This window comes from Microtus oregoni, unplaced genomic scaffold (assembly GCF_018167655.1).
Source record: "Microtus oregoni isolate MIOR12 unplaced genomic scaffold, Mior012 000029F_ref0000214, whole genome shotgun sequence".
NCBI classification, from domain to species: domain Eukaryota; kingdom Metazoa; phylum Chordata; class Mammalia; order Rodentia; family Cricetidae; genus Microtus; species Microtus oregoni.
In genome coordinates, this window is record NW_024543088.1 from 21,653,995 (window position 1) to 21,677,006 (window position 23,012).

Consider the following 23,012-nt stretch of genomic DNA (forward strand, 5'->3'; position numbering starts at 1 on the left):
AATTTTCCCAAATATTCGTTTCTGCGGTTTCTACAGACACATTATGCAAATGATCTTTTTGTAGTCCCAGTCTAAAGATTAGAGTGAGCTTTGGAGTTGGAATGTGGCTCTCCCCTTCTCTAAATCCAAACATGCTTATTAAATTAAATTCAAAATCTCTGTGTCATGTCAGAAAAGACAACTTATATGGGGCAAAATAAAAACAAAAATTTAAGGATATTTTATTGATACTTATCTCATAAATAATAGTTTTATATTGACCCTTTGACAGCTTTTCTTAAGGTATAAGTTTTTATAAGATTTATATCTATATTAATATATATTATATATATATTAATATTTTGTCATGATAATAATGGTCATATTGAGTACTTATTATAGACCTTCCTGTCAACAATTTCATGTTTAAGTCTCTACCATAAGTACACTTAACAGTGACCTTTGGAGTCTTCAAAAGGAGGATGGGGACCCACAACAACACTTCCTCCTATTCTGTGGTAACACCGCTAAGCTGAAAAACACCGCCTAAGGATTTGTAGTTCATTGGCTTTGGACTAGAAACTACTCAGAACAATTTTGTAGTGGCTAGATAAAATTATTCAGTCTAACAGACTAGTCTACCAAAACTTGAGATAGACACTGTACTTTCCCGTCATGCATAGACTGGACAAAAAGTGACAGGGTTACCTCTTTCAGGGCTTGACTATTAACCAAATTTTTTTCAGCATCCCCTAAAGATACCATAACCCCCAGACAGCAGGAAATAAATTACAAATATGATGCCCACATTCCCAAGAGGTAGGGTAGGTAGTTTTCAGTCCTTTAATGGATTATGGATATTTGCCATTGTTTAGGGCATAATTTATAGGCTATTATTGGTAATTGTCAGAAAAAGATAAACAAAGGAAATTAGATTCAAGGTTCTTGTTTTGAAAAGAAAAAAGTAGGATATAGATATGATATGATTAAATGGTAAGTAATTGAATCTGCTGTGAAAAGAGAAAAAAATATAAACACAATATAATAAAAGGGCAGATTATTGAATCTACTTAAAATTAACTACAAGTTTTAATTCTTTAACGTTGGATTGGACTTTTATATAACATATACAAATTTTGTGTATTGAGATTAATTTTGTTAGAACATACTGTAATGCATATCTACTTTTGTTTAAGGTATTGTACCTATAAACTTATTTAATAGTGTAATGCAAGTTTCTAGTCCCATGAAATTATTATTAGTAACTATATAGAATAATACAGAGATGTAGGTTAGTAGTCAGTCATCTAGTATAATAGAAGTTGTCACAGTATTTATGTTTTCAAGGTTAAACAAAGATACATTGTAGATAAACAGGTCATTGTCAAACACTTTAGAGATCTACAGAATATGTTATTTAAGATGCTTTAATAATCAAGGTTCTTCTTTTTTTATGACAATAAGATATGTTTGCTCCTAGTAGCACCAATCTACTTCAGAGAGGATAATAGACATTGAAGAAACTTTACATGGAATTTACTGTCTTTTTGACAAAAGTAAGTCAATGGGCAAGAAAATGCCCCTTTCTCGGATGCTGACCCTATTCTGTCCTAATACAATACAATACAATACAGTGACTGCCAAACACTGTGAAGACAAGGACAGATAGCCCTTCAGAAAAGAGTCTGTCAGATATGCCAGGCCTATAGGCCAAAGATGGATGCCACAATGTTGTAGAAGAACTTTGGGTGACTGTGCAGGAAATATACAATGAGAGGAGAGAGAGAAGTTCAGATTTGTTTAGTCTGTTAACTCTGCAGTCACCCAGCCTTGGTAAAGGTAAGATTTCTCTAATGGTCTGGCTACTTTGCTTCCTGGATTTTGGTTAGAACCCCAAGAGAAGTCTCCAGGCTTTGATTACTCATGCTACTGATGCCAGTACAAGAATGTATCCACCAACATAAAGAGTAATGTGGTACCATAGTGGTTCTACATCCGCAAGACCAGAACACCCCAATGTTGAAGAAGCATAAAAACAATCTTAAAAATAACTCTATGAAGAGAATAGAAGCCATTAAAGAGGAAATAAAAAATTACCTAAAAGAAATAAAGGAAAAGACAAACAAAAATTGAAAGAAATCAATGAATCCATTAAAGTAATCAAAGAAAGATAATTAAAAACAATCAAACAGATCAAACACATGACCAAAATTTTGAAGACATAAAGTTTGAAATATATGAAATAAAGTAAGCAAAAGCAGAGGGAATTCTGGAAATAGAGAACCTAGGAAATCAAACAGCAACCAGAAATGGAAGCAAAACCATCCCAATGCAAGAGATGAAAGACAGAATCTCTGGTGTTGAAGATATGATAAATCAGATAGATTCATAAGTCAATGAAAACATTAAAAACAACAAGGTTTTTTAATCATAATGCAAAATGATCAAGAAATCTGGGACACCTTGAAAAGACTAAATCTAAGAATAATAGAGATAGAAGAAAGAGAAGAAAACCAGATCAAAGGAATAGAAATTATATTCAACAAAATCATAGAAAAAAAATTTCACAGCTTAAAGAAGCAAATACCTATGAAGATACAATAAACTTACAGAATACAAAATAGACTGAGTCATAAAATTCACCTTGCACATAACAATCAAAACACCAAATATACAGAATAAAAAAGAATATTAAAAGTAGCAAAGATAAAAGGCCAAGTAACATAAAAAGGCAGACCAACCAGAATTACACCTGACTTATAAATGGAGTGTCTGAAAGCCAGAAGGTCCTGGAAAGATGTTATGTAGACCATAAGAGACCATGAATGTCAGCAGAGATTACTTTACCCAGCAAAGTTTTCAATCACCATAAACAGAGAAAGCAAGATATTCCATGACAAAACTAAATATAAACAATGAATGAAATTTATGCCTTGGTAATGCTGTATTAAGTTGGAGAAGATGTTTCCTGTGGAAACAAAAAGCTGTATATTCCTTCAAGGTTAACAGAAATCATACTTGACTGGGGTAGGAGACCTCCTGATTTTCTTGGCTATAGACATGGGGAGGAAGCCAAAAATGACTACAGGACAGACAACATATCAGCTGAACCCTCTGCATAGGAAAAGAATGAAGGTTAGACCAGACTTGATAAATCTATGTTTGATAAATCATGACTGATTATTGTAATCAGAGACGACATGTTTATTTCCCAGTCACCAAGACCAGAATTATCACAGAGAAACAATATTAATTACAACACTGTTTAACATACAACTACCTAACTCTTACATCTTAAATTAACCCATTTCTACTAATCTATGTATTACCATGAGGCTGTGGCTTAGTGGTAAGGATCTTGTGGCTTTCTCCTTCAGTAGTTACATAGCATCATCTTGGCTCTGGTGAATTCTTGCATTGGTGCCTACCCCTGTCCTGACTACTAGACTGTGAAAGCTACAAGTCCCATTCGACTCCCAAACTTGTCTATCTATCCCACAACCTCAAAGGAGCTCTGAAACACAGCCTTCTACTTCACAGAGAGGGCCAAGATATAGACTACTCCAAAAACCCTGAGACACAGACAGTGACAACACAGAACAGATCAACAACAGTTCCCAAGAACATATAGCCACTGCAAGAATTGGATCAAGACACAGACATTGCTAGCATCAATAGAAAAGACATGGGGTAGGTGCCAATGCAAGAATTAATCCAAGAACCTAAAATGCAACATGGTAACAGCAGGACACAGTGGTAACACAACAGGAAGACTTGATCATTCAAACCCAGAAGAAGCAGAAGAGAATGATTTTAAAGGTAACTTTATAAAGATAATGGAGACCTTTAAAGAGAAAATGAAAAAATTCCATTAAAGAAATAGAAAAAAGACAAACAAAAATGGAAGAAATTAATAAATCTCTCAAAGAAATCCAAGAAAAAACAATTAAACGGGTAAAAAAAAACAGCTCAACTCTCAAAGACTGAAATAGAGGCAATAAAGACAACAGAGACTGAGGAAATTCTGGATATAGAAAATATGGTAAAATGAATGAGAACACCTGATTTTTGACAAATGAGTAAAAATCATTCAATGGAAAAACAAGCATCTTTAACAAATGATGTTGGCATAACTGGATGTCACCATATAGAAGAATGAAAATAAACCCATATCTATCCCCATGCACAAAACTCATATCTAAATGGATTAAAGACCTCAATTTAAATCCATCCACTCTGACCCCTAAAAGAGAGAAAGTGGGAAGTAGCTTTTAATGCATGGGCACAGGATACCACTTCCTAAATATAACACCAGTAAAACAGACACTAAGTGCAACAATAAATAAATGGTACCTCCTAAAACAGAAGATTCTGTAAAGCAAAAGACATAATCAATAAGACAGAAAGGAAGACTACTAAATGGGAAAAGGTCTTCATTAACCCCAAATCAGACTGAGGAATTATCTTTAAAATATAAAGAACACAAGAAATTAGACATTAAAATCCCAAATAACCCAAATTCAAAGCTTGGGTACAGAACTAAACAGAGAATTCTCAACAGAAGAATCTCAAATTCCAGAAAGACACTTACACAAAAGTTCAACATCCTTAGCCATCAGGGATATGCAAATAAAAACATTTCTGAGACATTATCTTACACCATTCACAATGGCTAAGATTAACAACACCAATGAAAGTTTATGCTGGAGAAAACGTGGAGTAAGGAGCAAAACACTCATCCATTGATGGTGGGAATGCAAACTTGTACAACCACTTTGGAAAACAGTATGGCAGTTTCTAAGGAAACTGGGTATCAACCAACCTCAGGATCAAGGAATATCATGCTTTGGTATGTACACAAAGAACGCTCACTCATACGGCAATGACATTTTTCAACTATGTTCATAGTAGTATTATTTGTAATAGCCAGAGCCTGGAAACAACCTAGATGCCCCTCAAACAAAAGAATGGATAAAGAGAATGTGTACACATTAGAGTACTAAGTACTACTCAGAGATAAAAATAATGCCACCTTGAAATTTGCATGAAAATTGATGGAACTAGAAAAACATCCTCAGTGAGGTAACTAAGACTCAGAAAGATGAACATGGTATAAGCTCACTCATAAGTGGATACTAGCTATAAAGCAGAGGATATTGAGCCTATAGTTCATGATCCTAGAGAAGATAAGTAACAAGATGAACCTAAGAAAAACATACATATATCCACCAGAATGGGGGAAATAGGCAAGATTGCCTAAAAAATTGGAATCATGTGGGTAGGAGTTAAAGGGATGACAGAAGGAGAAGACAAGGGGTGATGGTTAGCAGGGAGGAGAACTTGAAGGAATGGGAGAGTCAAGAAGGAAGAAGGACAGAGATGATTTTGGATGCTCATTTGAGACCCTACAGGACACTCTCGTCTGGCCTACAACATTTTGCCCTGCTTCTCTGAGGATGGCATAGTGCACTGATCAGAGTGCCACCAAGGGATATTGAACACATTCTCGTTAGAGAAGGGACATTATTAGTAAAGCATTTCATGGAGACTGTCTTCCACTGTGCTTGCCTGTGCAGACTGAACACACTTAGTTTTACTGAGCTTCAGTTTCTTCCACTCTAGTCATTTTCAGGATAAGGAATGAATGTGAATGAAATGTGCAATTCATGTGGAAGCAGGTCATGACTGTCTCTCATGAAGGAATCACAGGAATTGACTGCATTAGTACCTTTACAATTCTCCTTCTAGAGATAGCATAGGAAGAGTGGAGAAAGATTCAGGTAATATGTAATCTGATATTCTCCATCCATAAAGTCTTCGGATTTCCTGATCTACATATAGAACATAGATTTCTGCAATTGATAATTTCATAGGGATACTACTAATTAAAATGCCTATGTTAGGGACAGAGTTACATTGATATACCCTCATTTTTATTAGGATTGAACTAGGTGCCAAATCCCTGCACCCCTTCCACATGGGAGTTAACCTGTTAAAAAAATGAAAGTTTACTTTATTTAATAAACTGTTTTAAAATACCAACTTGACCCCAGTCACTATTGAGAAAGGATCCTCATATTAGCTGTTTGCTAATTCTATAGGAATTTTTCTGTGTGCTGTTTTGCAAGATCAAAGGTTACATGGTAAATACCTTCTAGTTCATGTTCAGGTGTAACATGAACTCAGGCTTCTGTCTTTAAATCTGCTACCCTCCTTTGTCTTTCCCAGGGAGAACCCTATTCGAGAGAACTCACTGGACTTTTAATTGGTTTAATAAAGGTTGGTGACTTGTAACTTTCTTCCATAAACTATTTCAGAAAAAAATAATAGAGTATAGCTAAATAAAAGATATAACCAAAGTAATCGAATTCCCAGTAAAAGTAGTTCTTGACTTTATAAAAATACACTTCAGAATGATGGGAAGATTTGTCACTATGCTGTTACAATATATTTACACAATACAAAAGATTCAATGACTTGCAAGTCTGTGTTCAAGCTAATTTTAAGTCATATATTTTGGGGGAGTTGCATAATTTTAAATTATTTTTGGTGGTTGGAGAGAAGGTTCAGTGGTTAAGAGCACATACTGATCTTACAAGTTCATCCTTTGCGTTTATTATCACTGCCTTTAATTTCAGCTCCTGGGAATCCAGCAGTACTGGCCTCTGTGTATGTCTGTGTGTGTGTGTCTGGGGGGGGTCTTTGTGTTTGTGCTTGCAGCTGCACACATAATTTATAATAAAAATAAATCAAAAGACCAAAAAAATCTGAAACCTTTTTTCCAGTAATCTTCATTGGGTAATGAAAACTTATTACTGAAGATATTGGAAGTAAGTATCCATAGTCCAGCAGAGGGCACTGTGAACTTCTCAGATACTGACAAGCACTGGCGTGAACTCTGAACTTGAATTTAACCTCCTGGGCCAAGTTCACACCCAGAATTAGAGGTTACAGCACAGCAGATGTTTTGTCAGAGCTGCCCCACCCTCCTGGGAGTAGAATTGTGCCCTGGCTGAAGAGATGTAATTTAGTGGTGATGGTGATAGTAAAAGACTCATACTTCAGCAAATCACCATTTCCCCCAAACCCAGAAAACCCCAGAGACCAGAAGCATCTGTGGATCCTGGTATCTCTGGAGATTTAAAGCAGGACCTGGATATCTGTCTCATCCCTCTGTCTTTCCTCCATCTCTGTCAAGTTACATGGAGATTAATAAGGCCTGCTTTTTGAATGACTTCTCTGAATCCTTGCCTCATTCTCAAACCTAACAGCTATTTCTTTCAGGGTCTCCTCCACAAACTGTGGTGATGTTGAGGAATGAGGGTCTCTAGCAGTTATTGTCTCTTTTCACACTGCTTCCAGAAGTAGTCTGGTCAAGCCTCTAGTCTCTGATTCATCTGACAATTAACAGGCACTCACACTCCCTGTCAGTGTTTACCTTAAGTATAGTCTTGTTCTGGGCTTTAGGGTTACTAGACTGAAGAAAGTGCTAAGGGCTACTGCATGCTGCACTAAAGAGGTAGGCAGCACAGTGAGACACAGATGAAGAAGCAAGACAAATGAACAGTTGCTTGAACCTGATTATAAGAATTGTCTTGCAATAGTGGGATTCCATGGGCAGGCAATGTTTCATCCTAAATTTAACACTCCACAGACAAGAATGTGAAGGGAAGTATCTTCCTTCATTTGTATTTATTTAGAATAAAAAAACTGGATATATTTCTCAACTGTTGCAATAGAGAATAAAAACATAAAGCCAGAAGTAAAGTATTTTATTTCTCCCTTATGTATTTGCTTGTAAGATTAGAGTCAACAGATCTCCAGTCTTCAGAATATTCTCTGTGAGTTCTTTTTACTAATAGATCAAAGTAGAGTTCATTCATATTTTACAACTATTGTTATATTATATTTCATTTGAAGAAAATGAAATTCATTGTATAGCTTTTTAAAAGTATGAAACTATACATTTTAAAATATAATGGCATTATGATAATATATAACATATGACATATAGTAATACATACTATTTAAATATATTATATTACATAATATAATTAATTATTATGTGAATATATGTTATGCTATATATAACTAATATAATGTATAATCAATATACTCTATATTACATATATAATTAATTTATACTATTATTAATATATGTCCATTATTTTTTTAAATTTTTATTGCTTTATAAATACTACCATTCAAAATTTCCACTTCCTCCCCTGTGCCCAATTCCCTCCTGCTCCCTCACTTGCCCTCCTCCCTCCTCCTCCGGTCCTAAGAGAGGTCAGGATACTCTGCCCTATGGGAAGTCCAAGGCCCTCCCCCCTCTATCCAGGCCTAGGAAGGTGTGCATCCAAACAGACTAGGATACCAAAAGGCCAGTACATGCAGGAAAGACAAATTTCAGTACCATTATCATTGGCTTCTCAGTAAGCCCCCCATTGTCAGCCACATTCAGAGTCCAGTTTGATTTCATGCTCATTCAGTCCCAGTCCCCCATGTTTTGGTGAGCTCCCATTAGATAAGGCACACTGTCTCTGTGGGTGGACCAACCCCTTGCGGTCCTGACTTCCTTGCTCATATTCTTCCTTCTTCTGCTCTTCAACTGGACCTTGGGAGCTCAGTCCAGTGCTCCGATGTGGGTCTCTGTCTCTATCTCCATCTGTCGTGGAATGAAGTTTCTATGGTGATATTCAAGATAGTCATCAGTGTGACTATGTGACAAAGGCAGTTCAGGCACCCTCTCCTCTACTGCCCAAGGACCTAGATGAGGACATCCATGTGGAACCTGGGAACCCCTCTAAAGCCAAGTCCCTAGCCAACCCTAAAATGTCTCCCTTAATTAAAATATCTCATCTATATTACAATAATTTCTTCCCTGATATTAAATTGACATACTGTTCCTTAGGGAAGATATGGTGATGATTAATAAATCTGAGTACAATTGTATATAATCTCATTATAAGATTGTAAGTAGTGTTGCAGATGAGTTTAGTCAGATGAGCTTAAGCTGAAGCACAGTGAGTCTCAGTGCCTTCCTAAGATGGCTCTGAGAATATGGGGAGGTAGCACTGGATTGCCATGAACACTGCTGTGCATATAGGGCGCTGTAGCTGCTGACCAATGATAACCTAAGATTGTAGGCAAACAACAGGGACAAGAAAGGAAGCAAGAGGCCATAGGGTGCTTAGCTTACTGTGTCCATTATTTTACCTCCTTTCTGTATTTTATTAAAAATTTCTCATTTTTATTTATTATTGTTATTATATTTTATTAATTTGAAAAATACCAATCCATTTTCCCACTTCCTCCCCTCCACCCACTCCCTTCCTATTCCCTCCATACACCTTTCTCCCCACCCCCATCCAATCTTAAGAGAGGGCACTTGCCCTGTGGAAAGTCCAAGGCCCTCCCCACTACATGCAGGTTTAGCAAGATATATGCACAAAGAGAACAGGAAAAGCCAATACATGCAGAAGAGACAAATCCCAGTGACATTGTCATTGGCTCCTCAGTCTGACCCAACTGTCAATGACTTTCACAGGGACTAGTTTGATTCCTTGCTCATTCACTCCCAGTCCAGTTGGAGTTGGTGAGCTCACATTAGCTCAGGCAAATTGTCTCAGTGGATGAACCCCTCATGGTCTTGACTTCCTTGCTCATATTCTCCCTCCTTCCACTCTTCAACTAGACCTTGGGAGCTCAGTCCAGTGCTCCTATGTGGGTCTCTGCCTCAGTTTCCATCTGATGTTGAACGAAGGTTCTATGGTGATATTTAAGATAAATCATCAGTCTGAATACAGGGCAAGGCCAGTCCAGGCACCCTCACCTTTTTTTGCTTAGGGTCTTAGCTTGGGTCATCCCTATGGATTCCTGGGAATTTTTCTAGAGCCAGGTTTCTTGCTAACCCCCAAATGGCTTCCTCAATCAAGATATCTCTTTCCATGCTCTCATATCTCTCCTTCCTCCCTCTCAACTATCTCATTCCCTCAAGCTCTCCCCAACTCTCCCCTTCTCTCATCCTCTTCCCCTTCTCCCCTTCTTTCTACCCCCCAACCACATGCTACCAAATTTTGTCAGGAGATCTTGTCTGCTTCCAATTTCCAAGTGGATCTATATATGCTTTTCTTTGGGTTCACCTTATTATTTGGCTTCTCTAGGATCATGAACTATAAACTTAATGTCCTTTGTTTTAGGCTAGTATCCACTAACGAGTAAGTACTTATCATATTCGTATTTGGGTCTGGGTATCTCACTTAAGATAATGTTTTCTAGTTCCATCCATTTGCATGCAAAAATCAAGATGTCATTGGTTTTCTGCCACTGAGTAGTACTCTAATATGTGGATGCACCACACTTCTTTTTCCATTCTTCTGTTGAAACACATCTAGGTTGTTTCCAGGTTCTGGCTATTACAAATAATGCTGCTATGAACATAACTGAAAAAATGCTTTTGTATCATGATTGAGCATCTTTTGGGAATTTTCCCAAGAGTAGTATTGCTGGACCTGAGGTAGGTTGACTCCCAATTTTCTGAGAAACTGCCATACTGATTTCCAAAGTGGTTGCCAAGGTTTACATTCCAACCAACAAATGAATGAGTGTTCCCCTTAATCCATATTCTCTCCACCATAAGCTATCATTGGTGTTTTAGATCTTACCCATTGTGGATAGTGCAACTTTATTAAAATGATAGCAACCTTTAAAGAGGAAGTGAAAAAATCCCTTAAAGAAATGTAAGAGACCTAATTGGGTACATCTCTCTGAACCCCTGGGAACCCCTCTAGAGTCAAGGCTCTTGTCAACCCTAAAATGGCTCCCTTAATTAAGATATATATTTCCCTGCTCCCATATCCATCCTTCCATTATCCCAACCATCCCATTCCCCCAAGTTCTCCCTATCCTCCCCTTCTCACTTTTCTCTCCCCATCTCCCCTTTCCCCCATCCTACTCCACCCCCAGTTCCCAAATTTTGCCCAGAAATCTTGACTACTTCTAATATCCAGGAAGATAACTATATGTTTTTCTTTAGGTTCACCTTCTTATTTAGCTTCTCTAGTATCACAAATTATAGGCTCAATGTCCTATATTTATGTCTAAAAACCAATTATGAGTGAGTACATCACATGTTCATCTTTTTGGGTCTGGGTTACCTCAATCAGGGTAATGTTTGCTATTTCCATCCATTTGCATGGGCAGCTGAGAAGAGAGAGCCTGAAATGGCCCAATCCTATAGCCATACTAACGAATATCTTGCATATCACCATAGAACCTTCATCTGGTGATGGATGGAGATAGAGACAGAGACCCACATTGGAGCAATGGACTGAGCTCCCAAGGTCCAAATGAAAATCAGAAGGAGGGAGAACATGAGCAAGGAAGTCAAGACCACAAGGGGGACACCCACCTACTTAGACAATAGGGCTGATCTATTAGGAGATCACTAAGGCCAGTGGGACTGGGACTGAAAATGCATGGGATAAAACCGGACTCACTGAATATGGTGGACAATGAGGGCTGCTGAGAAGCCAAGGACAATGGCACTGAGTTTTGATCCTACTGCATGTACTGGCTTTGTGGGAGCCTAGCTGTTTGGATGCTCTCCTTCCTAAGCCTAGATGGATGGTGGAGGACCATGGACTGCCCACAGGACAGGGAACCCTGACTGCTCTTTGGACTGGAGAAGGAGGGGGAGGAGAGTGGGGTTGGGGAGTAGAGGGAGGGGGAGGGAAAAGGGAGGTGGGGAGGAGGCAGAAATTTTTAATTAAAAAATTAATAAAAAAGAAAAAAAAGAAATGTAAGAGAAGATAAACAAAAAGTTAGAATAAATTAATAAATCCCTCAAGAATACTCAAGAAAACTAACAAAAAGCAATTGAACTGGTGAAATAAACAGTTCAAGACTTGAAGATTGAAATGGAGGTAATAAAGAAAACATACACTGAAGGGATTCTGTATATGGAAATTCTGGGTAAATGAACAGGAAATACAGAGAAAAGTAAAACCAACCGAATACACGAGATAGAAGAATCTCAGTTGCTGAAAATACTATTGAGGAAATAGACTCATTGGTCAAAGAAAACATTAAATCCAACAAATCTTAACCCAAAAGATTCAGGAAATCTGGGACACATTGAAAAGACCAAGCCTAAGAATAATAGGAGAAGATATCAAGCTCAAAGACACGGAAAATATATACAAAAAAATTATAAAAGAAAAGTTTGCCAACCTAAAGAAGGATATTCCTATGAAGGTATAAGAAGCTTACAGAACACCAAACCAATAGATAAAAAAAAATCCCCTTGCCATATAATAGTCAAAACACAAAACACACAGAATAAAGAAAGAATTTTAAGAGCTGCAAAGGAAAAAGGTCAAGTAACATATAAAGGTAAACCTATCAGAATTATACCTGATAACTCAATGGAAACCATGAAAGCCAGAGGGGCTTGGATAGATGTGTTGCAGTCACTAAGAGACCATGGATGCAAGCCCAGACTACTATATCCAGACAAGCTTTCTTTCACCATCAGTGGGGAAAACAAAATATTCCATGACAAAAACAGATTTAAACAATACATATCCACAAAACCAGCCTTACAGAAAGTAGTAGAAGGGAAATCTCAACATAAGAAAGCTAACAATACCCATGTGACACAGACATATGATAACCGTCCACTAACACAACCCAAAGAAGGGAAACACACAAACACTACCACCAAAAAATGACTGGAATTAACAATCACTGGTCATTATTATCACTTAATATCAATGGACTGAATTCACCTATAAAAATGGATATGAAAACAGGATCCAACATTCTGCTGTTTACAAGAAACACACCTCAACCTCAAAGACAGACACTACCTTAGAGTAAAGGGTTGGGAATCATTTTCTAATCAAACGAACCTAAGAAACAAGCATGTGCGGCTATTCTACTATCTAATAAAATTGATTTCAAATGGAAATTAGTAAGATGAGATGTAAAAGGATATTTTATAATCATAACAGGAACAATCCATCAAGATTCAGTCTCAATCCTGAACATCTATGCCCCTAATACAAGATCACCTACATATGTAAAAGAAACATTACTAAAACTTAAATTGCACATCAAACTCCACACACTAAGAGAAGGATATTTCCACACTCCAATTTCACTAATGGACAGGTCAACCAGACAGAAATTAATAGAGATATAAGAGAACTAACAGATGTAATGAATCAAATGAACTTAACAGACATCTATAGAAAATTCCACCCAGATAGAAAAGGATATACCTTCTTCTCAGAATCTCATGGAACTTTTTCTAAAATTGCTACATATTCAGTAACAAAGAAAACATCCACAGATCAAAAAAAAATGGAAGTAACCACCAGTGTCTGATTGGATCACCATGGAGTAAACTTAGAATTTAACAATACTATCCGAAGGAGGCCTACAAACTTATGGAAACTAAACAGTCAACTATTGAACCTTCTCTGGGTCAAGGAAAAATAAAGAAAGAGATTAAAATCTTCTAGAATTGAAATAAAATGAAGGCACAACATATCCAAATTTTTGGGACACTATGAGAGCAGTGCTAGGAGGAAAGTTCATAGCACTAAGTGCCCACATAAAGAAAATTGAGAAAGCTAACACTAGCAACTTAACAACAGACCTGAAAACTCTAGTACAAAAAAAAAAAAAAAGCAGACTCACCAAGGAGGAGTAGAAGACTGAAATAATCAAACTGAGGGCTGAAATCAACAATATAGAAACACAGAAAACAATACAGAGAATCAACAAAACAAAGAGCTGGTTCTTCGAGAAAGTCAACAGATTGACAAACCCCTATCCAAACTAATCAAAAGGTGGAGAGAGCACATAGAAATTAACAAAATCAGAAATGAAAAGGGGCACATAACATCAGACACGGAGTAAATTCAGAGAATCATTAGATCTTACTACAAAAGCCTGTACTTCAAAAAAAATTGAGGAAATGTAAAAAAAAGGGCATTTTTTTTTAGATAGATACCATATACCTAAATTATCAAGACCAGGTAAACAATTTAAATGAGTCAATTTTGCAAATCTGTCCTCCAGAAATCAGTATGTGATAACACAAGTCACTTGTATTAATCCTCTCTTTAAAGTGCCATGTTATTGTTGTATTTTCCAGGAACTAACAAACAAGGCAATAATTTGTAAAGTATTTTTGAACATGTGCACATTTCTTTCATCTTCCCTCACATTTTATTCTTAAACATATTGACACATTGGCTCATATTTCTTGCTTTATAACTGCAAATAAACTCTAATGTTAAACAATTTTCAGTCTTAAATCATAAATGTGTTTCTCGTCTTTCAATATTTTAGTACTGTAAACAAGGACACAATAATGCAGCTTCTAGTAGTTTCTTCAATAGCAGGCTCCTGTGAATGTGTGGTCACACAAGTATTACTTTGTTATTAGAAACTCAATTTTGAACACTTGATGAACTCTATGACAGTGAAGGACATGTCTGCCACTTTTAATAGGAAACCTTAAGAAAGTTAACCCTGTCATTTAAAGCACAGACTGGAAGTCAGGGAATTCTTTAGTTATACATGGTACTAGAAACAATGAATAGAAGAAAAAGAAAAAGTCCATAATCCGAATCACAATAGTTTGTAGCTTGTCTTAATTCAATACTTATAGAACTCAAGTTGCATATGAACCCTGTGTATCTGTAGGTCTGAATTACGTTCTGCCACCCTTTACTTGTGAAGTCCTCCTTCCCAAATTCACACCAATATTTAAATGTCAATAATATCAAAGAACTGCATAATATGAACTGAAGACCTCAGGTGGGCAAAATAGTTATGAAAGAATCATGAGATTTTAAATTTATTTGTTAATTAGTTAGTTACATATATATATATATATATATATATATATATAATGATTGAAGGTATGTGCGTATGTGTGTGTGTGTGAGTAAATACCGCAGCATGAGTGTGACACCTACACAACCTCTTATGTAATTTGACTTATTCCTTCCACAATGGTAGTTTCAGGAATCAACTCCTATTGTGAGACTTGACAAGCATTCTCACATACTGAGCCATGTAGGCAGAGGCTGATTGTTCATTCCCAGCCACCCTGACCTGAAATATCACACAGAAATTGTATTAATGGCAACACTGCTCTACCACTTGCTTATGCATATGTTTAGCTAACTCTTAACATTATCACCACAAGGTGTTTGGTTTACGAGTAAGGTTCTGAGGCATCTGTCACTTTTGGCAGCCACAAGGCATCTCTCCAACTCTGCCTTCTTTCTCCTCTATCTCTACTTGGAATTACATCTTTGCTCTATTTTGCCATGTTATAGGCCCAAGAATCTTCTTTATTCACTTATCCAATAAAAACACATATACAGAAGGCCTTCCTATACCACTGAATGTAATACATATACAGAAGAACTCCCCACACCATTAAATGAAACACATATACAGAAGGACTTCCCACACCAGAGCCATCTGTTTGTTCTGAGCAGGTTCTGAGTAGGATACAATGTATACAGTTCTGCACATGTATTCAACCAGGGATAACAGAACCCTTGGTTGTTTCTTTTCCTTCCTTTCTTTCTCTCTCCCTCTCTTCCTCCCTTTCTCTCTCTCTCTCTCTCTCTCTCTCTCTCTCTCTTTATTTCTTCCTTTCTATTTCTTTTTGTCTTCAGATTCTCTTTTAAAATTCTTTTCATACAATATATTTTGATCATATACTTTCCCTTCCCACGGATCCTCCCAGATCCTTCCAGCTCTCTACCCACCCAAGTACATGTTCTTTCTCTTTCATACAAAATAAAACAGACTCCCCCACAAAAATAAAGCTGCAACAACAGAAAAAAAACCAAAATAGACAAAGTGAAATGGGGAAATTAATCAGACTAAAGAAAAACAATAAGTGCACACACACACAAAAACACATACAAACACACTATAGAGTTTGTTTAATGTTAACAAACTACCCCTTGCTATGAGGCCTGGAGTCTCATATATTTCAGTGTTTGATATTTCTCAGTAACACTCCTTTGGAGATAACTGATTTTCAATTTTCCGAGATATCTATTGCAAATAAATTCCAGCTAAGGTTATGACTATTTGATTACTTCTTTTTCTTGGTGTTGGCTATTTGTCTGATTTGAACCTGTGTGAGTCTTACATGCTTGTTTTCATAGTTTCTATGACTTCACATTTGAATCAGTCTTGTATCTGGAAGATGCTGTCTCCTTGGAGACATCCATTGTATCTGACTCTTAAGCTCTTTCCATACAACTCCTCTCCTGCATATTCCCTTAGCCTGGTGTATTGGTGGTTTGACAGTGCCAACCTAAGTAGATAGTTCCTTTAATCATGCATAAGTTAAAACATAACTGAGCAAACACACATAGTCCTGACATTCCTCTTACTTTTGACCAATATCTTCAATGACTAATCATGATTCCTCATTTTTCTATCATTATTCATTAATTATCGCCTTCAATTTAGAGCCATTCCCTTTTGTGAACATCTATCCCTATACAGATCTGTCAGTTAAATATATATTTTTTTCTATCACATAAGTAGTAGGCAGGTGTCAAAAAGTGTATTTTTGAAAACGACACATAGAGATTCTTTATCAATATTCTGTAATCCTTACTTAAGGACAAATACAGTCTCACTGTGTTCTTCCTCCACCTTTTTTTCTTTATAATTCTGTTTTGTATTGCCATTTGATTTTTCAATTTTTTTATTTACAATGCATCAAGAGATTCATGCAGTACAGTATTAATCATTCTAAATACTAATATTTATCAGTGTGTCTCTATGGGTCAATCTGCTGAAGAACCAAGTAGACAGAATAAGTCTGGATTCTTGAGCATTCTGAGAAAGGGCTCATGGAGTAAATTTCTCTGTCCTCAGCATAAATAGGAAAAGCCCCTAATTGAGACATCCCAATAAATTAAGGTCTACAACTTTGATTCTCAAATTTTCTAATGTGCTGACTCCTTGGTATAGTTTCTAATTTTGTGGTGACCAAACCATAACATTTTTCATTGCTATTTCATAACTGTAGTTTTTCTACTGTTATTTATCATAAGATAATATTTAAACAATAGTATATCTAAGATATGATATCTGTCTTGTGGGGATCATAAGCTATAGGGTAAGGACACTGGTCTACCAAATGCTCTTACTGGGGAGATGAAAACTAAAGAGAAGATATAAAAGTCAGCCTCAGAGGAGGTAACTCAGTCTGTCCTTGATCAGAAATGCTTAGTAGTCAAAGCCTTGGGAAAGTATGGTGCTCACAGTTATGACAGAACTAAACCTGCTCAGTGGGGGTTCATAGGGTCCACTGAAGTATCTCGAGACACTAAGCTGAGAATACAAACATTTATCTCTTTGTGACTCCTCATGATTCAGTAGGCCCTGCAGCTGGGGCTACTGTGATCTCTTGGGCAGACTCAGGAAGGAAGTGACACACACTTTTGATGGGACAAACACCTAAGAGGGATTTTCTTGGCCAAGACAAATTTGCATATTTGCAAGAAGGGCCCTGTCAGTTCTCTGAGAAATGTTAAAGGATAAGAGAGAACCACGCCATGTCTGTCTCAGCAGAGCTCAGTGGTGTCTGCACAATGGCTTGGATTCCTCTCCTCTTCTTCCTCCTTCACTGCACAGGTAATCAGAGTCATCTGTACCCTGATAACAGTTGAGGGAAACCAATTGAAACAAGGAATATTCTGTCCTCTTCTCTTATTTCAGGAGGTAATGTGTTTCTCTATTTTCAGGGTCTTTCTCCCAACCTGTGCTGACTCAGTCACCCACAGCCTCGGCCTCCATGGGAGCCTCAGTCAAACTCACCTGTACCTTGAGTAGTCAGCACAGCTCCTACACCATTGACTGGTTCCAGCAACAGCCAGACAAGGCTCCTAAGTATGTGATGTGGCTTAGTAGTATTGGAAACCATGGCAAGGGAGATGGGATCCCTGATCGCTTCTCTGGCTCCAGCTCTGGGGCTCCTCGCTACTTAAGCATCTCCAACATTCAGCCTGAAGATGAAGCTGACTATTTCTGTGGTACAGGTGATAGCAGTGGGTGAACACAGTAACCCATATAAATGAGGAAGCAGGACAAGAACTGTTTTCCTCTCTTGCTAGCAAGACTATTCTATGAATTTGAAAAGGATCAGCTGACGTTCTTACTTTTCACACTCCCTGAACCTTTTCTTCTTTTCACTCAGGGATAGATCATAGTTCTATCTCCTGAGTTCCTTGTAAAATAGAAGAAAGGTAAGGATTGTATTGAGAGCACTGCTCTGTAAATTAATGACTATGAAAATTAAATGTTATATGTACAGATTTGAGGAGGTGAGAACATTCTATTTTGAAGTTAGAGAATTGGGTTTAAGGCACTAGCTGTTACTCACCAATGTTCACAGTAATGTCTATTTGTTGTAAAATGGCTCTCTTCTCACATGCTCTAAATATTTTAGCTTCAGTGTTGTACGAGGGGGTCCCTTTGTTTAATCCCAGCACCCAGCAAAATTACACCCAAAATAATCACACAGAAACTGTATTCATTTAAATACTGCCTAACCCATTAGCTCTAATTTTTCACTGCCCAACTCTTACATCTGACTTTAACCCTTTTCTTTTAAATCTGTGTATCACCACATGACTGTGGCTTACTGACAAGATTCTGACCATCGTCCGTCTTAGGCAGGAGAACCATGTTTTCTGCCACTCTGCCCTTCTTCCCAACATTCAAATCTGTCTTCTCTACCTACCTAAGTTCTGCCCTATCAGGCCAAGCAGTTTCTTTATTAATTAACCAATGAAAACAACACACAAACAGAAGGACCTCCTATACCACCCCAGCAAATTCCTGAGGAGTACAGTGTAAAACACTCATAAGGCAGTGTGACAGTGCCTCATAGTCTCATGACAAAATAATAAAAACAGCCACAATGTCTGAACATTGTCCTTAAATGTTCATGAACTTTTCCATATTGTTCCTGACACTCCTCTTTACTTTGTAGTTTTTCCAAGATATTTTGAGGGAAGGATAAAATTACCTCCACATGGTTTAGTGTCTGCCAAAATTCTTACATGTGATTTTTCTATATCAGCCTAAAGGTTTTCCTTTGTCCACACTGAGTCCATCTTTAAAATCTCACATTGGACTTAACCAATAAAATTACATGACAACATGCATAGAAATCAAAAATAAAACAACAAAACAAACAAAATCCCACAAAATTATTATAAAGGGATAGTATTTTGAGTGTATTAGAGTATTATTCATTTGTATAGGATTTTAGTAAGAAGGCAATAATTATACTTGCTTTCCTGGAGAAATCTTTGAAACCCAACTTGAGCAGACAAGATTGGGCACGTTCAAGATGGTATGGCTGTAGACCTTTTTGAGAACTCTAGTTCAAGCACTATGATAGGAGGTTCTGTTTGATCATAAACTCAAAGCAGCCAATCTTGCCTGAAGATAGAAGATTATGATTGGTTTTCCCAGGTTTCTCAGTCCTTCCTTAGAATTGCATAACTTTTTTTCCCATTTTGTTTATTTCATTACATGGAGTTCAGAGTCCAATGTCTGTCTTTTTCTGTAACTTTGTGTTTCTTCACTATTTCCATAGAACTCACATCTCCCTATCAAGTGACTGACTGTCAACTGTATTAGTTATTTTACTTTGATAAAACAACATGACAAAGGCAACTCTGTTATTGTTATGAGGATCACAGCATTGGCATGATTATTACCTTTTATATTAATGTCCCTGGGCCTTTGATTAACATGCTATGGAAAGTTTATATGGAGATAAATGATACTTGACTAAAAATTTCAGCTACATAAGAAATTGACCTTCATGCCTTGACAGCTATGCTGAGTTACAGCATCCCATAAATTAAAAAATACCAGCTGTAGGAATTCCCGCAGTTAGTAGCCTTTAAATCACCCACCCATTTGGCAGTGGCCTCATATACTATATATGCTGTTGGAAACATGCATCCAGCTTTTCTCTCTGTTTTCCGGCTGCTGGGATTGGTTGCTTTTCCCTGATCGAGCATAGGATTTGATCTGTTAGTCTACCCCTAAATAAATAACCTTTTTATTATACTCAATTCTGAGCTACTGTGGGATTTCTTTTTTAGCATCACAACTTCATCACAATTCATAGAAGGAGGATTTCACTGGGAGATTAACGTTTTTTTTTTTTTTTTCAGGATAAGGAAGTCACAGACAGGGAACAAGATCAGAAGCTCAAAGTTCACATCTCAATCATCAAGCATGAGGAAGGGTGTGGTACAAGACTTTGAATGTTCAAAACTCACCTGAAGTGACTTAGTTGTCCACAAAACTTCACTTCCTAAACTTACCCAAATATCACCACTAGTTTTGGACTAAGTAGTCAAATCCCAGAACCTATGGGGGAATTCTCACTCAAACCACCTCTTTCACCATGCAACTGAGCTCCATACTGGCTTATCTCAAATAGCATGCCTTCTTTCCCATCTTACTTTTCCTCCTCTGGGCAGCTGTAAAGATTTACAGTTTTCCCTCACTCAATTCTTTGTACTGTTTCCTTTTAAGCTCTCATAAATTGCCCTCAAGCTTTCAAATTCATTTAGGAGACAGAAGGAGATTAGAGTAGAAGCAGGGAGGGAGAGGGAAGGAAAAGGGGAAGTTGGGAGGGAGTGGGAGTAAGAGAGTGTGAAAAACAGGGGAGGGAAGAGAGTCAGAGAGAAATAGAGACACACAGAGAGAATGCTCAACATAAAATTTTTGGCTGTGTCTGATGCCATGCAGTAAGTTTTCTAGGCAATCTTCAACAACTGAAGCTAGAGAATATAGGACACACATGGGGACAGATCACACCAAAGTGAAGATGGCAATCTGTTTGTACCATAATAGTAAATAACCATAAGTATTAAGAAAGAGGCATTAGCTCATCATCACACACTTTTGAGGACTAGCAGCAGTCTGTGTTCTTTCCTGTGCCTGATACTTTATTGCTAGTATAATGTCCTCTGTTCTGCCTTCCTCAACATAATAATTTCCAGGTCTTTTATTTCTTACCAAACACAAACTCTAACCTACCTAGAGTCAAAGAGCAGATAAAGAATTTCTAAATATGACTCTGGAATTTCTACCAGATGCTCAAAATTTGGTTATTCTTCTGTTCTCTCTAAATGCTCATGAGATTCCCAGTTTATGGGGAACAGAATATGAATGCATCTTTTTGGAAAAGTCATTTTAAGATGACCATGCTCACCAAATCTCTTCTGTTACCACATCTAGATTTAAAATCAAGATCTGATCTATACTATGTAGAAGTGTCACACAGGAAGATGGGTGTATGTTCATGAGACACTGCTCTCTCATAAACTGGTTTGGAGAGAGAATGAAAGGCCTGGGAGAGGATCAGGATGGGCTGTAGGGCCTGATGAAGCAGGGAACTGGGATGTCTGATGTGGGAGTGTCATATATCAATCTGTTGATTTCATTGGTTAAGTAATAAAGAAAACTGCTTGGCCCTGATAGTTAGAAAATTAGGTAGGTGGATTAAACAGAACAGAATGCTGGGAGGAAATGAGTTCAGAGACACCATGCTCCCCTCTCCTGGGCAGACGCACACGATTAAGCAAGCCGCCAGGTCAGACATGCTGAATCCTTCCCGGTAAGCCACCTCGTGGGCTACACAGATTATTAGAAATGGGCTAGTCCAGGTGCAAGAGTTAGCCAAGAAGAGGCTAGATATAATTGGCCAAGCAGTGTTTAAAAGAATACAGTGTCCGTGTAATTATTTCGGTGCATAATCTAGCAGGCAGCCAGGGTGCTGGGGACGCAGCCCCACCGCTCCTATTACAACAGATGTCTTCACCATGGAGTGCACAACTCTCTTCCTGATCCTCCTCGTTCACCACACAATTCACTCTACGGCTAGTGTGCAGCTCTCCTCATTCTGAAATCATCCCTTAATTCTGAATGCTCCCAGTTAAAATGTTGGTGTTAAACAAAAATTCCACTAGTGTCTTCCATATCAGCTACTGGGAAGTACATATGGTAAGACTCAATAATTGTTTGCATTTAATTTTCATAGAAAATGTTTTTTTTTTCAAAATGGATTGATATCATTCACTTGTGTATATAAATAATTTTACCAAATAGCAAATGGTCCACAAATGACTTCATGTTATAAAAAAGCACTAAGGCCTGGATCCGGAATGGACAAAGGCCTTGAACAGAATCTATGTCCTTCCTGGAGAGAATCAGGATAGAGAACCACCAATTCCTCAAACTCAGCATCTTTGTAAGGAAGAAGAAAACTGTTTATGGAAGCAGAAGAGACAGAGTCTAGTGGGATAAGTAAAGTAAATGATATTTTAAATAAGAATATGACAAAAAACATGAACAAATATAAGCATTGTGTTGTAATCAAGAGAAAAGAGGCATTGCTACAGTGGAGTAGATTAGAAGAAGGTTTTAATAGAACCTGTCATTTGTCTAAGACATGTACTGTTATCATGTATTGTATCACCAACAGAAGTTTGCTTTTCTCTAGATCTTTATCATTTATTATTTTTTCTTTATTTATATTTGAGCCAATGTCTCAGTATGTGGACCACACTGACCTCAAACACACACTGAGATTAAGGTACTGGGATTAGAGGCATGAGCCATCCTATATTGTACTTCTATTTTAGATGTATATTTTTAAATTTTCATTTTTTTGATGAAATTATAGTTTTAACATATCTCCCTTCCCTTTCTTCTCTCACAGCCCTTCCAGATACCCTTCCTTGTTCTCTTCCTAATTCGCCGACTCTTTTTGTACTAAAGGATATTATATTCATATGCATATGTGTGCAAATATTATAAGTCAATTTATGTGTATATGGATGTAGCTAGGTGTGTGTATATGTGAATATATATATGCATTAATGTATATGTATTTCAAAATATAGGATTCTCATTTTTAGGAAAGAAATTTATATGAC

The 23,012-nt window shown here is 37.2% G+C and overlaps 2 protein-coding genes and 1 gene segment (V, D, J or C); all 3 read left to right on the forward strand.

Moving 5' to 3' along the window:
- The window catches only part of LOC121464736, a 994,671-nt gene that overhangs the window by 674,673 nt on the left and 296,986 nt on the right, over positions 1-23,012 (forward strand).
- The window catches only part of LOC121464737 (immunoglobulin lambda-1 light chain-like), an 840,936-nt gene that overhangs the window by 524,407 nt on the left and 293,517 nt on the right, over positions 1-23,012 (forward strand). The window lies entirely within an intron of this gene.
- Positions 17,598-23,012, forward strand: part of LOC121464628 (zinc finger protein 345-like) — a 218,511-nt gene continuing 213,096 nt past the window's right edge. The window contains exons 1-2 of the mRNA XM_041677657.1: positions 17,598-17,676; positions 17,787-18,080. Coding sequence (XP_041533591.1) covers positions 17,598-17,676; positions 17,787-18,080 — 373 coding nt within the window. The remainder of the gene's footprint in view (positions 17,677-17,786; positions 18,081-23,012) is intronic.